Consider the following 13,733-nt stretch of genomic DNA (forward strand, 5'->3'; position numbering starts at 1 on the left):
GGTGAAATACAAAAGGGCCTGTGGAGTTGCATTGAAATCATTTTTTGTTAATTTCCATTCTAGTTCATCCAGCAACTTTTGTTATTTTACTTTATTTGATCTAAAAAACACAAACGTTTGACATTAAATCTGGCTGTTGTGGAAGAACACCTTCTGCATATAAGCTTTATGTGAGTATCGGACACCGCTACCTTTAAGATGCATCTGGGTGTTAAACACATACTGATGCTGTCAGGTGTATACAGTTTACTGGCATATCAAAACTGTCCATACTATATCAGATTGTAAGGTGACCTCAATTAAATGCGCCCTTAAGTTCATATCTTATATATATATATATATATATATATGTATACACATTTCATTAAATAATTGTGCTATTTCCCAATACATTTTTGGATTTAAAAATGCACAAAAACTCAGGTCAGCACCCAGCCACACAAAGAAAATGTTAGCCTCGACCGTTCATGGGATTAAATGCTTATCACAGCATATTCAATGTACAGATTACTCGCAATCTGCCGTTAAGAGGAAGGCAATGGAATTGTGGTCATCACATCAGAAAAGTGGACTTCACGTAAACAACGGGGAAAAGCACTGCATTCACTGGCACAGGAAGTTCCATTGAGTTATACCACACTCCCCAAAGCCTCATGAAGCCGATCAAACCGTGATCCCAGTGGAGACTGATGAAAAGAGGAACACACCAGATTCAAGTTCTCTAGGCGTGTGTTATTTTCAGTCTACTTCAGCCACTTGTTTTATGACAGCTCACGCAAATATTCAAGAGCGAGAGAGAATGTGAGTGTGACAGTGTTTGTGTCTGTGCTTTTTAACAGTGACCAATGATGGAAAAGGCGTGGTCATAGGTTAAAGGGCAATTCGCCAATCAACCACATAGGGCCAACAATTTCTTATGCACGGATGTCTAAGCAGGTGTTCTCCCAAAGCAGCAAAGGCAAAACACCTGCTGTTGTTTGGGATGAGGACCGAGGTGCAGCATGGTTTCATATTCTAACCCATACAGAGGAGCACAGCAGCACTTGTTCGGCCCTATGTGATTCAGTGATCTACGACCCTTTGAGGCATCTCTTTTCTGTCTCATCTCAGCATGGTTTGTATACTCGTGAAGCTCTGTTTGAAATGTTGGCCCTCTTGGTCGCTCACATTGTCCATTTCCCTCTCTACCTAATGCACTCCTCCTCTGATGGGGTTTCTGATTCTTCATTCTCGCTGTCATCCAGCTCGGGAAGGTCTCCCCACAGGAGCAGATTCAGGCCTGTAGAAAAAAAAAAAGAGGTGGCTTTTAAAAACACAATTTAAACAGACGGGAATTGCGGTTTTAATTGTGGGGGGGGGGGGGGGGGGGGGGGGGGGCTAGTGCTGACCTGTTGCATCCAGTCTGTTGAGAGTTGACACGGCATCACTGTTGAACATCCAGAAATGGCCGTTGTTACAGGAGAGCAGGCAGGGTTTACAGGGGGCAACAACGTGATAGCCCACAACATTACCACTGGGAGAGGGAGCGAGAATAAAGAGGAAACGTGTGTCAGCACTTTACTGGGGGCACTTGTGAAAAGTGCTTACTCCACTAGTGGGTGTCTATTATCCAACATATTTGTTGCCCTGTATACAACAACAAAGGCCTGGGAAAACAAAAGAGGAGCCTCGATGTTAACTAAGGCTTCAGGTTAATATCTGAACTAAAGCCAGGCGCCAGAACTTAGTCATATCTCTGGACTGTTCCTCAAACAAAAGCACACATAAAGATTTCTCCACTTGCTAAACCAATAGATTTATGGCTTTGATAATGATCACATGACTAAACAAGACAAGTACTAGTTAGTTGCAGGTGCACAGGTGTATAGTGTAAAAACAACCACAGTGTTACAGTGCACACCTGCTTGTTTGCTGTGCTAACACTTGTGGTCGTGGTTGTTATTGACTTAGCACGTCAGCAGATGGTCTCCCTAGAGCAAACCTTGCAGGATGTACAGTACAGAGAGCTCTACATACCACTTCAGACACGCGATGTCCCTCAGTTTGCATTTGCAGCTTTCAGTCGAGTAGCAGCTGGCCACAAAGTCAACAGTTCTTGGGGGGGAGGGGGGGGGGCATGTAATGAGAGACAAACATGGCCAAGAAAGATTAAAAACCAACAATACATGACACAAATCCTGCTAAACACCGTTTGATTGAGAACACCTCGACCAGCACAGCTCGCCCTTGCAGCAGCTGCAGACATAAACAAAGCCTTGTTAGCAATGATGCTAACCACATTAGCACTCACCTATTGGGGGGGATATCGGTGGAAAAGAGCTCCACCTCCGTGTCTGCGAGCAGCACCGCTTTCATGCCCCTCGTGCAGAGGAGGCTGTCGCAGAAGCCACAGTTCACCTGTGTCACACACTTGTTTTTGAAATTAGCGTTGGACGTCGACATTGTTGTCCTGCTAAAAAAAATGGACGAGCCCTCTCGCTCTGTCCGCCCCTCACAGCTGATACACCGGGAAAACAACAACAACAACAACAACGAAAGAGTCGGGCACCGACGTTGCTCGCTGTCCGTTTGATAACAATGATCGATCAGGCGTTAACTTCACGGGCTAGCTCCAACGTCCTTGTGCTAACGTTCGAGTTCCCCTACCGAGAAAACAGAAGGCAGCTGACGTTAGCTCGTTGAAAAAAAGCACAGGAAAAGGTTTAAAAAAGCAAACCGGTCAGCTGTATGACTGACAGATGCACGATACCGCGATTAAACTCGCCTGTTTTCCTCAACAGGTTCGGGAATCATTCAGCCAGAGCTAACAACTGAATCGCTGTCAGCTTTGTTTACAACTTCCTGGTATATACACCCACTTCCTGAAACTATCTTTAAAAGACCCCTGACTTGACGTTGATTGGATACAACTCCATAGTAACTGACGCGATTGGACGAGTCCTTTGAAAAGGTCTACAAGTGATTTGTTACAAAATTGAAAAGATAAGCCCACATTCAAACTGGCTGAAAGCTGATTGGTGGTGTGCTGTGTCAGTTAGAGCTCGTTTCACGAATCATGGTGTGGGAAGTAGAGCTCTTGTGGAGAGGAGCTGTGGGTTGGTCATGTTTGAAAATATGATATTTGATAATTAAGTAGAAGGAATACTTTGTAAATACAGAAGGCAGAATCTGAAACAATTTGCAAGAAATAGAAAATAAATCTAAATTAGTAGAATAAAAGAAGTAAGACAAATCTAAAGAGGTGAAAGAAAAAGATAACTGATGCTATGACTTTGTAAAATAGTTTAGTTAAAGCCAGGTGGGTACCACCAGCAGACCACTCCCCAGTGATCTCGGATGTCTGGTGGGTTTATACTATACTATTAGGTTTGTTATGGATTTTGGAGCAGCTCCATTACGTGTTTTGAAAATGTGCAGTAAAAACTTTGAATCAACCGTGTAATTGAGCTACTGACAGCCAGTGAAAGAACAGGGGGGATGTGGGAAGCCTTTTTTTTAGATTTGATTAAAGGTTGATTAAAGGTTCAGTTGAAGTAGAATCTAGCAGTACTCAGAAAGGTGTTTAGTTTGTCCAGTTTAGAATACTGTAAAAACATGGTGGCCTCCATAGGCCCCCCACTCCAGCTGTAGATATAATGTATTTAAATATGAAGCGCGTAAAGAAAAAAAAACATTTTTACAAGATAGATGAAACACACTAGTGAAAACATCACTAGGATTATTTTATACTCAACTTCTGCCAATATATCCCTTTCACCTACATCTTACACACTGGACCTTTTAAAACTCTTGCAGCTGGATTTTGGATGAGTTGTAAGTGTCTGCTATTTTATTCTATTTTATATTATTTCCAATTTTTTTTTTGGTTGTAATTACTTGAGCATTGCTAGAAGAGAGCCTTGACTCAAGCATTTCATTGCCAGCGGCTGCTTAATGTGATTGTTGTGCATTTGACAATAAAAATCTTGAATCTTGAATCTTTTTAGGAAGACCTGTTAAAAGTGCATTGCAGCTGAAGGCTCGTGTTCGCGGCTGATGTGTTTAGTACCCTCAGTGGTCCCCCTCCATGTGTGCATCCGGGCCTGTCCTGCGCACTGGCGCTCTGACCAACAGCCAACCCCTCCATCTCCACTCGGTTCCTCCTCTCTCTCACTCCAGGAGGTGGGGGGAGCAGTTTAGTTTGGACAGGCAGCTGCGAGACGCACACCCGTCCGAGGCACATTTCTACCCACATGGGTGCATTTCGACAAACAACGCGTGGTAGAACTGACTTGCAGGCGATCGCTGGTTGTGTCTGAGTGGGAATGAGTCGGCCTCCACTCGGAGTTGTTTGCACCAGAACCGGTTTTGAGGAGGCGGTGAGGCGCGGCAGGCAGCAGCAGCAGCCGATGGGAACATTCAGCAGCAGCAGCGCCAAACTCACAATGCGCCCGGAGTGAGCAGAGCAGAGGCAGGGGGAGACAAAACCGATCCGCGGGCTCACTGAGGACCTGCGACCGCTCATCTGGACCCGATCACCTCTTCTTCCTCGCGTCCTCTTCTTCCAGAGTTGGCGCGTCCCTCCTCTTCCTCCACCACCGAGCGATCGAGTTCATTGATTGAGACCAAATTGACTTCGCAACGAGGGCGAGTGGTGTGATCCCCAAAACTCAGCCATGACGTCTCCGGCGAAATTCCGAAAGGACAAGGAGATAGTGGCCGAATATGAAACTCAAGTTAAAGGTAAAACTTTTTTTGGGATCTAAAAGCCTCTTCCGTGTTAAATGTCGGATCAATCTAGTGCAGCCCAATGCATCGGATGAACCCCTCTTACTACACAGTGTGCGTCCCCCGAATTGACTGAATGCATGTGCCCCCCACCCCCCCCCCCCCGTACCCTCACCTCTCCTCTCACATCAGGCGTAAAGGCTGTATACACGCTCGCCTTTGTATTTCGCTAACCATGTATGAAGGTTAATTGTCACTGTGCGGACGTGGCGGATCAATAATACATCAATGAGGGCAGTCTTATCTGGAACATCCCGACCAGCGTGTTTGATGGCTCGTCTTTAACTCGACACGCAGATGGACAACAAAGACAGGAAGACAAAAAAAAAAAACGCTCAGAAATCAGTGCTTATGTCCAAATGTGGCCTGAACATGGTCAGAGGAGAACCGCTTATGGTGAAGGTGGTGGTGTGTGTCAGTGTGTGTGTGTGTGTGTGTGGACTACCCACAGGGCTGGGGTTTCGACATGGAACAAGGCAGGGCGTTTCTCTCCCCCTCTGTCTCCTGCGTGTCTGTGCTGCTGGTTCGTTCATGCTGCAAGTCAGTGTGTGTGTGTGTGTGTGGGTAGGTGTGTGTGTGTGCAGATTGCATCAAAATCATCAATTTTAACTAAGCCTTGTCCAGTTGTGACACTTGATTGCTGTAGCCTCTGCGGGTGATCAAGAACATGAGAGCAGATGTAGTGATTGGAAAGGAGTCGTCAGGTATTTACTGGTGTGTGTGTGTTACTGTCATCAGTCATTAGGCAGGCACAGTGGATTTAGCTGGGAACCGTCAGTCAGAGTGACCACCGGTGCTTGTCACACCTTTACATTCAGTGATGTACGCTGGGGAGGAGAGGGGAAGCACGGAGGGGGGGGGGGTATAGGGATGTGAAACAGAGAGGACAGGATATTGCCCTCCTCCTCCTGAACAACATGTTTCCACTGCAGTGCCAGATCACTAGATAATAGGATGCAGCCATCGCCCCCTTCTTCAGCGCTGCAGCCCCTTGTTTCCCTTTAGGAACAGGTCACCAGCCTCGTCTCCATGTTGTCACCTCATGGCCCCTCCGTCCTCCTGTCGAGCCGCTGTCTCCTCTGACTTTGTTTGACAGAGCAGCGAGACAGCGAGAGACAAAGTGGTTGTTGAGAGAGTTGGTATGAATCACTAGGTTGTCAAACTGGAAATCTGGTGTTAATTCCCAGAATGGTTCCATATCAAGGGTCCATACAAACCAACACAATGCAGTGCAGTAAGGTGTGGAGCCACCAAAAGCTGGCCCCATAACTTGGATTCAACAGGTTTCTGAAACTTGATCCAGGTCATATTTATAGGTGTTCACCTAAGTTGAGATTTAATGACGACGGAAACCACATCATATGATTCAGGGTCAGTTTAGTGTCTGAAACCGTGCACCCTGTGTGTGAGCATCTCCATTTGTTATATTTCTCCACTCCCAATTTCTGTTTGCTTTGCCACTTGTTTGTACACAGTGATCTGGATTTGGTGGCAGATTCTAACGGTCGATTGACCAAATGGACAGAGCAATCCAGGCTCACCGCTCTTCCTAACTGCTTCCGCTTGTTTACCTGCCTATCTGCAAACTCATTTAGCTGTCACAACAGTGACATTAGTGTCCGGGTAGACGGCTGTTTGTGCATGGCGGCCTGTGAAAGGCTTTTAGTCTGCGCTACATTCGGGGAGCTTTTGCTGTGTTTGGCAGACTGTGGACTCAAATGTTTGTCCATCGACCCTCAGCATCGATTCCTCCTGTCAGGTACTTCACTGCTCCCTGGCGAACAGCTGTGCTGGACTATCTCTCCCTTCCCCATCCACATGTTTTTCCACATGCCACCTTCCCTATCAGGAACGAACAGATGAAAGGGTAAACCTGTGCATCCACATAACTGTTTGAGGTGTGGGTTTTTCCGAAGGTGGAGAGTCGTCGGTAGACACTTTGCGCCAGCCCACGCATTCCAGGCAGTCAGCCCTCACTGGGAGATGCAGACAGTCTGTCATTACCCTGTGCACTGCTGTTAGAGATTCTCTAATGGAGGGTATCAAGCAGCAACATTATGAAGCGTCGTCTTTACGTCACATCTGTCTCCCTTTTATTTGCCAACATGTGTCCGTCTTATTTTCAAAGGTTTTAATAATCGTCTTCACTGTTTCAGTCCACTGAGCTGAGGAAACCCATTTACCTGCATGTCCTCACTCCAACCAGGCAGCAGGAGTAGTCTTTAAACGCTGTACACAGCAGCATCATGGGTAAAATAAATCCTCTAATTGCTCGTGTTCAGATAGCTCTGCAGCAGGAGAGGAAGACGCATGATGCATGTTAACATTTAAATATTCACAATGACAAAGGTTGGACAAAATAACTCAAGCACTTAATTGCCTGGTTATTTAAGGAATGCTAATTACTATCATTAATAATGTAGGTTGGCAGGTGTACCTCCAGCTCAGCCGTGGATAAAACACTTTATCCACTGATGTTTTTAAAGTTTAAAAATACTCATTCGGTGCTTGCTGCCTGATATTTACAGCTTCAAAAAAGCAACTAAATGGTATTTAACCTCAAATCTTGCATAATTTTTTCTTTGTCAACCTTACCTGCACCCCAGAAGAAAAAAAATAACTTTAAAGGAGGTATGGCAAAGTTCTTTGGCCCTGTCAGCTGACAGACAGAGTGACTGAGAGTGAGATAGAAGAGAGAATAAAAAAGAAAGTGAAACCTATTTGAAAAGGGATAGGATTGTTGCAACAACAACAACAGTTGGTAACACGTTGCTGGAACGGAGTTAAGGAATGAGCTTATCACCTGACATTTTCAGTTCCAAGTATTTTTGTGTAATTGAATCCAGAAAGCTCTGAACTTTGTTACTCACAGGCTCCATCATGTTTATCCACTTAATGCACAACTTCCAGCCATAACAATGCCTGTTTACCCTTCTTCATGTTCACCATGTTGTTTGTGCAAAACTCGGGGCTAGGTGAGTCTTTTACATTTTTCGAGCACATTTTTGCTCTGTGCTTCAGCATCTGAAGTGCTTCTAAATAGCTGCTAATCGGTAGTTCCCTCTGCCAGTGGTTACCACCACTGATAAAAGGTATTGATTATGGGGTTTTTGTGGGTTGTCAGATGAATACAAAGTGGTGTGTATTGCCATTAAATTTGATGATGTGCTCAATGACTCTTCTTGATTTTTAGACTCAAGTCAGAATCTGTTGTCAACTGGCTTTTAAGCTATTTTACAAGTTTGTCCACATGCAGGATTGTGGGTTGGTGTATGTGTGTGTGTGTGAGGCTCGGTGTCTGGCCTATATTTTTTTGCTAGTGTGAGTTGTGGTTGATTGATGTGTATTTAATCAGTAGGAGCAGGGGGGTCACGTGACATACTGGCTTGTGTATAAACAGCTATGATACACTGAGTAACAGAAGGAGAAGAGAAATGACAAACGGGGGTAAGGTGGATGCAGTGTAATAGTAGTTGTAACACAAACCCCTTTGCAGCAGGTGCCCTCACTTTGCTGCAGGTGCCCTCACTTCAGCCTTGTGAGGTTGGAAGGATGTGGAAAGATGTCTTAAAACAAGTTACTTGCGGGCTTTGTGTGTGTGATCCTTTTAACAATCCGTTTATAATTGCACCACTGGACTCGGTCAATACACCCATTGGCAACCACAAGTCAATCACACATCACTCGATGCCATTGTTTACCAGCTTTATGTGTGAGTTTGTTGGGGAAGAACAGGTCCTGATGCTTTTATACTGTGAGATGATATGAAATTGCAGACAGAGCTTAAAATAATCATTCAGGAAGGATGTGTGTGTGGAACTGAAGTTCAGGACTCAGGCTGGAACACAGATTATAAAGGGAGTGTGTAATGCTTCCTGTTGGGGCCCATGGCTTTGTGTCTTTGCAAAGGAATCATAATACAAACACACACAGACACACACAATGCGGCCATGCTTGGTGTGTGAGGATTTTCAGCTCTGCAGTCAGCACACTTGCCTCTCAGAATAGAGAGGTGCGCGTGCGTGTGTGTGTGTGTGTAAACAGTAGCAGTCGCCGTGTGCCGTGTCAGCACCAGACACGATGGAGTTTCTGTGCCCCTCTACCAACCTACTTCCTCATCCCTAAGCATTGGATTTGACAATTTACTACAAGGCTGCCAAGGCACCTGAGCGAAAACACAATTTTTCTGAAGCTGAAAGTGCTGAGTTGGCGTCTTTCAGTGCGCACGCACACTCACTCAGAACATTGGCGACAAGTCAACGAATGTGTTATTGCGATTTGGATCGAGCTGTCTAATCCATCTCTGCCCACACCCCTGCATTCTGTATACAGTCGACAGGAGGGTTATAAAAAGAGGAATGTGTGCTGTGATGGCTGCAGCTTCTACCACCACGATATGCAGATGCACCGGTGCAGCTGTACGGCACCCTCAGCTCATCACGGTCAGTGTTAGAGACAGGAGGGAGTAGATTTGAGTGTTGGGAAGAAAAATGTAAGTAAATGCGCAAGAGAAGAAAACAGTCATCGAAGCCAAAGTGGGTAAGGTCGGAGGTCAGCTGCTAGATGACTGCTGTTCATTGGTGCCAGATGTTCCAGATGCTTTGATTGGGCAACAGATGTTTAGCCTTCCCTTGGTTAATCCTAACACTCTGGCCGTCACCAATTCACTAGGCCTTCAGCACTGAGGCATGTTGGGAACGGATCTCCCCTCCCTCTTCTCAGGTGCTCCAGCTTTGATGTTGAAGAAGTGTGTGTGTGTGTGTGTGTGTGTGTGTATTTGTGTGTTTGAGTGGGGCTACACCCATCTAAACCTGATTTGTCCAGTCAATGTGTTGCCTCTTGTACAGACATTTTGGAACACGATAAAACTGATACCACACTTATTCATGCGGAACACACACGCCCACACACAGTCACATGGACTCCTGTAGCCTGCCAGACATTGTAACCAGTTGCAGGTTGTTTTGCATAAGTTAACTGTTGCCTTCCACTCGGACCTTTCAAACAGTCATCTCACGTTCACATGTTTTTTTCACCAGTAGAACAGGTTTGTGTTTGGCCCCTAGGCTCCGACTTAATCACAACCCACTGATATGATTATATCGATTCTGGATGATTGGAGTGATGAGCAAATACTTGTAACCTCCCCCCAGTCGGAGCCTACAGGTGGATTGTGGGTGGGGGAGGTGCTGAAGCAACTGGCAGCAATACTGACGCAGTGATGGGAAATTTTCTCTGCTTACATAGACCGGCCTATTAAGATGTGTGTGTATTATAGATGATTGTGGAGAGTGAGGTATGTCACGTGGTGTATGTCACATGACTGGAGCAGAGCAGCTCGAGTTGGCTGCCTGAACCAGCTTACAGGTGTTGCCCAACTTGATTGGCTAGTTACTGTAGTGATATAATACACTTGCAGCTTTACGCACATGCATTTGTTAGGCTGATGGGGAAGAAACATCTGGCCACCTAAACCGCTATTGAAATGTGTTTACCTGGGCTGTGACTAGTGAGTGGACAACTCCACGCACACAGCCCAACATCAAGCAGGCAGAACGCATACAAGACAAAGCAAACATGCTCAAATGATGACTTATCCATTAACAACAACACCTGGCTGGCATCTGTCCTACAACCTTTAACCTCCAATAGCTCTTGCCAAGAAGTGAATTCTCCATGATTAATCGCCATTGTTCGGTTTCCTACTCCGACACTTTCCTAAAATATCCATTTCTGTTTGTTTAGCTGCTCTGCAACGATGGCCGCACACAAAATGGCGAACTATAGTCTCTTATAGCTAGCTGCTAGTTCCGGTTCTGGCTTTCGGTGTTTGACGAATGCCGGTAAAGCAGGTCGGGATGTTCCAGCACGGTACACCAGAGTCAGTGGCAGTGTACCATCAAAAGGATTTTGAATCTGCTATTTTTAAGTACAAATCTACCTCGTGTGGCTTTAAATTGTCGCGGATTAAATGTGTCAGCACTATAATATATGCTATATATGATCACATTGTCCAGGTCTTTGTGAGTCTGTGTGTGACCTGAGCTCAGAGTTAATACAGAGGCCTCGACCCCCGTTAGGGTGCCTCATTAATATTTCCCTTTCTTTATCTGACATATGCAGACACACGCAGCAACAGCAGAGCAACCGGTGAGACTGTGTAAAAATGTAAAAAGCAGAGCTGTATTCTGGGCCACCACACACACACACACACAAACACACACACACACTCACACAGTCTCTGTCAATCCCCTACACCCTCTTTTTCAATCTTTTTCTTTCTCTCAGCCTACATCATACGAACAATCAGACCATTGTGAAAAGAACCGCTGGTCTTAAACTCTGTCCCCCCCCCCCCCTCTCTGTTTCTCTCTCCCCTCATGATGTCTGTCAGTTGTGATGAAATGTGACACACATATTTTTGACACGCCTCCTATTGCAGCCTTAAATCAAGATCTCTCTAATGATTTCAGCATATGTGGCACTCACGTTTACCGTGCGTTTAGGGGCTTCTCCACCGGACACTGACTCATAGCCAGGCAAAAGAGAGAGAGGGAGAGAGAGAGAGAGAGAGAGAGAGGATGTGTGTGTGTGCTGGTGAGAACGTCTTAAAGAACAGAGGAATCTATATAAAGCCACTCAGGGCAGAAACAAAGCATAGTCATATCCTCTGTAAAACAATCAATTGGAGAACAGACATCCAGCTGTAAATAAATAGGAGTGAGGCCGAAAGGAGGGAGGGAGAGAAAACACAACAGTCGAGAGGTTGGATAATGCTCCCAGGGGACACCAGAGGAAACAGGTTGTGTTTGAACAGCCCTCATACGTGGCCAGAGCAGGAGGAGAAAAAGCAAGGAGCCTGACCAAGGAGGGAAAAGGGAGAAGGCGGGGCAGAAGGAAGAAGGAAACGGAGAAGGGCGAGAGAGGAGGAGGGATCTGGGAAACATGCAAGAGACCTGAATGACAGAGAGTTACAAAGAGAGGGAAGAAACCTGATGACATTCTCCACTGTATGGCACATCTGCTCAGTTCAATATGTTTGTGCGTACATCATGCACTAGTATTTTCAGTCCCCATCTCCCTCTCTCCCTCTCTTTCTCTCCTTCCCCCTCCATCAGCAGCTTCTCTCTGCACGTAGGCAGAGTTGGTTGCTAGGGTTACTGAATTGCCCCCATTTTTCTGGGTTTGTGAGGAGCAGAGGGAAAATGAGAAATAATAATGTAGATTTGTCTCCCCTCCAGGGTCTGGCTAATCAGGTTACCACTGTACACACTTGATCCCATTTTGAACCCTCAGACCTTGGTCCTTTCTGTACCCCCCCATCCCCCCGGTTGCTTTCTTGCCTTGCATTCCTGTTCTCCTTTTTTGCTATCTTTCGCCTCCTTGAGTCCTCCTTTTCACCACTTTCTTTCTTCCTGGGTGTCACTGTGGTTTCCTCATCTCCCACCAGCTCCCTCAGGGGTGGTATGCTCAATCTGTGTGTGTGAAATGAAGAAAGGTACAGTTTGATTAAAGAAAAATCGGAGTTATCGCTTTTGTTTCTTGAAAATACTTTGATTTGTCATTGATCTTTGAAGCTTTATATTCATGACAATAAGGCAAAAACGCTTGAGGTCCCATTTAAAACATGTACCGACATCAAACGCAGGAAGCAAGTGAGCGCTTACGGGGTGGGTGGGTTGTGCAGGTATCAAGGGGAGAATTGCACTAGTGACAAGTGTGTGTTTGTTGTGTGTTGTGTATGTTGGAGCTGAAAAGTCACTGCATGCTGGCATTCACCATTTGGGTTCACACCTCTTCTAATGCTGTTTTAATGAAGCTATTCATCACCTCCCCTCAGCTGAATCTGCATCACTCAGACCCTCACACACAGCCCCTCTCTCAGCTTCTCTCTCTCTGCGTCTGTATGGATGCGAGTGAGAACACAGTGTTCTTCCCCCCTGGTTGCTACGTGGATGCACCAGTTCTATTTTAGTTGTTCCCAGCATCAAAGCTGCACTGGTGGAGATTTCTCACATTTCCCTCTCAGAGTTTGTTGCTGCACATATGCAGGCTCAAAGAGGCTTGTTTAAAGTGCTGAGTCCCAGCTTTACTTCAAACCACTTTGAATGTGGGAATACTGTAGTTTCTTTCCCACGGTACACACACACACACACACACCCGAGGAGGAAGAACCCTCTGATATCTGAGGTATCCCCTCTTCCCCTGCCCTTGCCCCCTCACATCTCCTCACCTCACACTCAAACCAAATGCAGAACCTCTACACACAGTACACATTTCTGCTAAATGTTTGCTGCGTGGGCGTTTGCTGTGGTGTGTGCACTCCTAACATGTTGACCTCAGCTGGAGGATACATTGAAGTTACTGTCAGCCAGTTATGTATCAGCAGGAAATAGATGTACAGATCAAACGTCCTCGTGTTGGCCATGCAGGACAACGGGAGGCCCTGTCGCGTACAATCAAAGGAGGGGGGGGTTGCATATGTGCAGACACATGTAGCTCAAAATTGAGGAAGGTTAAAGGTCCTACTACATTATACCTGACTCGGTGATGTGAATATAACTTGAAGAATCTCAAAACTGGGTTAAGCCTTGTGTGAATATAAAACCCAGCTGAATTCATCTGCCAAGGAAGTTACGTCTCCCCCCCCGTTTTTTTTGTTTGCTGGTAGGTGATTGTTTTGTTTTTTTAAGCAGCATCATGCTAAAACTACTGGTCAGATCAACACAGGACTTAACTTGACCAAATCAATTTAGGTGCAGATCTGCCCCCAGATTTTCGTTAACATTGAATTTTTTTGAATATTCACTGATTTTTCCAAGGAATCATTTATGGAAATTGACGGAATAAATCTGGCATATTTATGGGACTGATAGCCATGAGTTTGTGCAATTTATTATAGCTTGATTGAATTTAAAGGGGTCTTGGCAGAGGTATCCACTCTACTGAGTGTCATTCTAGTTCAA

At 45.5% G+C, this 13,733-nt stretch overlaps 2 protein-coding genes across 3 annotated transcripts in view; one reads left to right on the top strand and one right to left on the bottom strand.

Moving 5' to 3' along the window:
• Positions 1–319: 319 nt before the first annotated feature.
• Positions 320–3,142, bottom strand: fam72a (family with sequence similarity 72 member A). The gene is made up of 4 exons (XM_062398527.1): positions 2,291–3,142; positions 2,017–2,094; positions 1,389–1,513; positions 320–1,279 (listed from the first exon to the last, which is right to left on the bottom strand). Exons 1-4 carry the CDS (start codon positions 2,440–2,442, stop codon positions 1,185–1,187), a joined length of 450 nt encoding a protein of 149 aa, XP_062254511.1. The 5' UTR covers positions 2,443–3,142; the 3' UTR covers positions 320–1,184.
• Positions 3,143–4,143: 1,001 nt separating this feature from the next.
• Positions 4,144–13,733, top strand: part of srgap2 (SLIT-ROBO Rho GTPase activating protein 2) — a 49,923-nt gene continuing 40,333 nt past the window's right edge. Inside the window, exon 1 of one of the 2 annotated variants that reach the window (XM_062398552.1) lies at positions 4,144–4,722. In XM_062398552.1, the coding sequence (XP_062254536.1) occupies positions 4,656–4,722 (67 nt within the window). In that variant the 5' untranslated portion in view covers positions 4,144–4,655. The remainder of the gene's footprint in view (positions 4,723–13,733) is intronic. The other variant, XM_062398559.1, reaches the window with a different exon arrangement.

Source organism: Platichthys flesus, chromosome 2 (assembly GCF_949316205.1).
Source record: "Platichthys flesus chromosome 2, fPlaFle2.1, whole genome shotgun sequence".
Classification (NCBI taxonomy): domain Eukaryota; kingdom Metazoa; phylum Chordata; class Actinopteri; order Pleuronectiformes; family Pleuronectidae; genus Platichthys; species Platichthys flesus.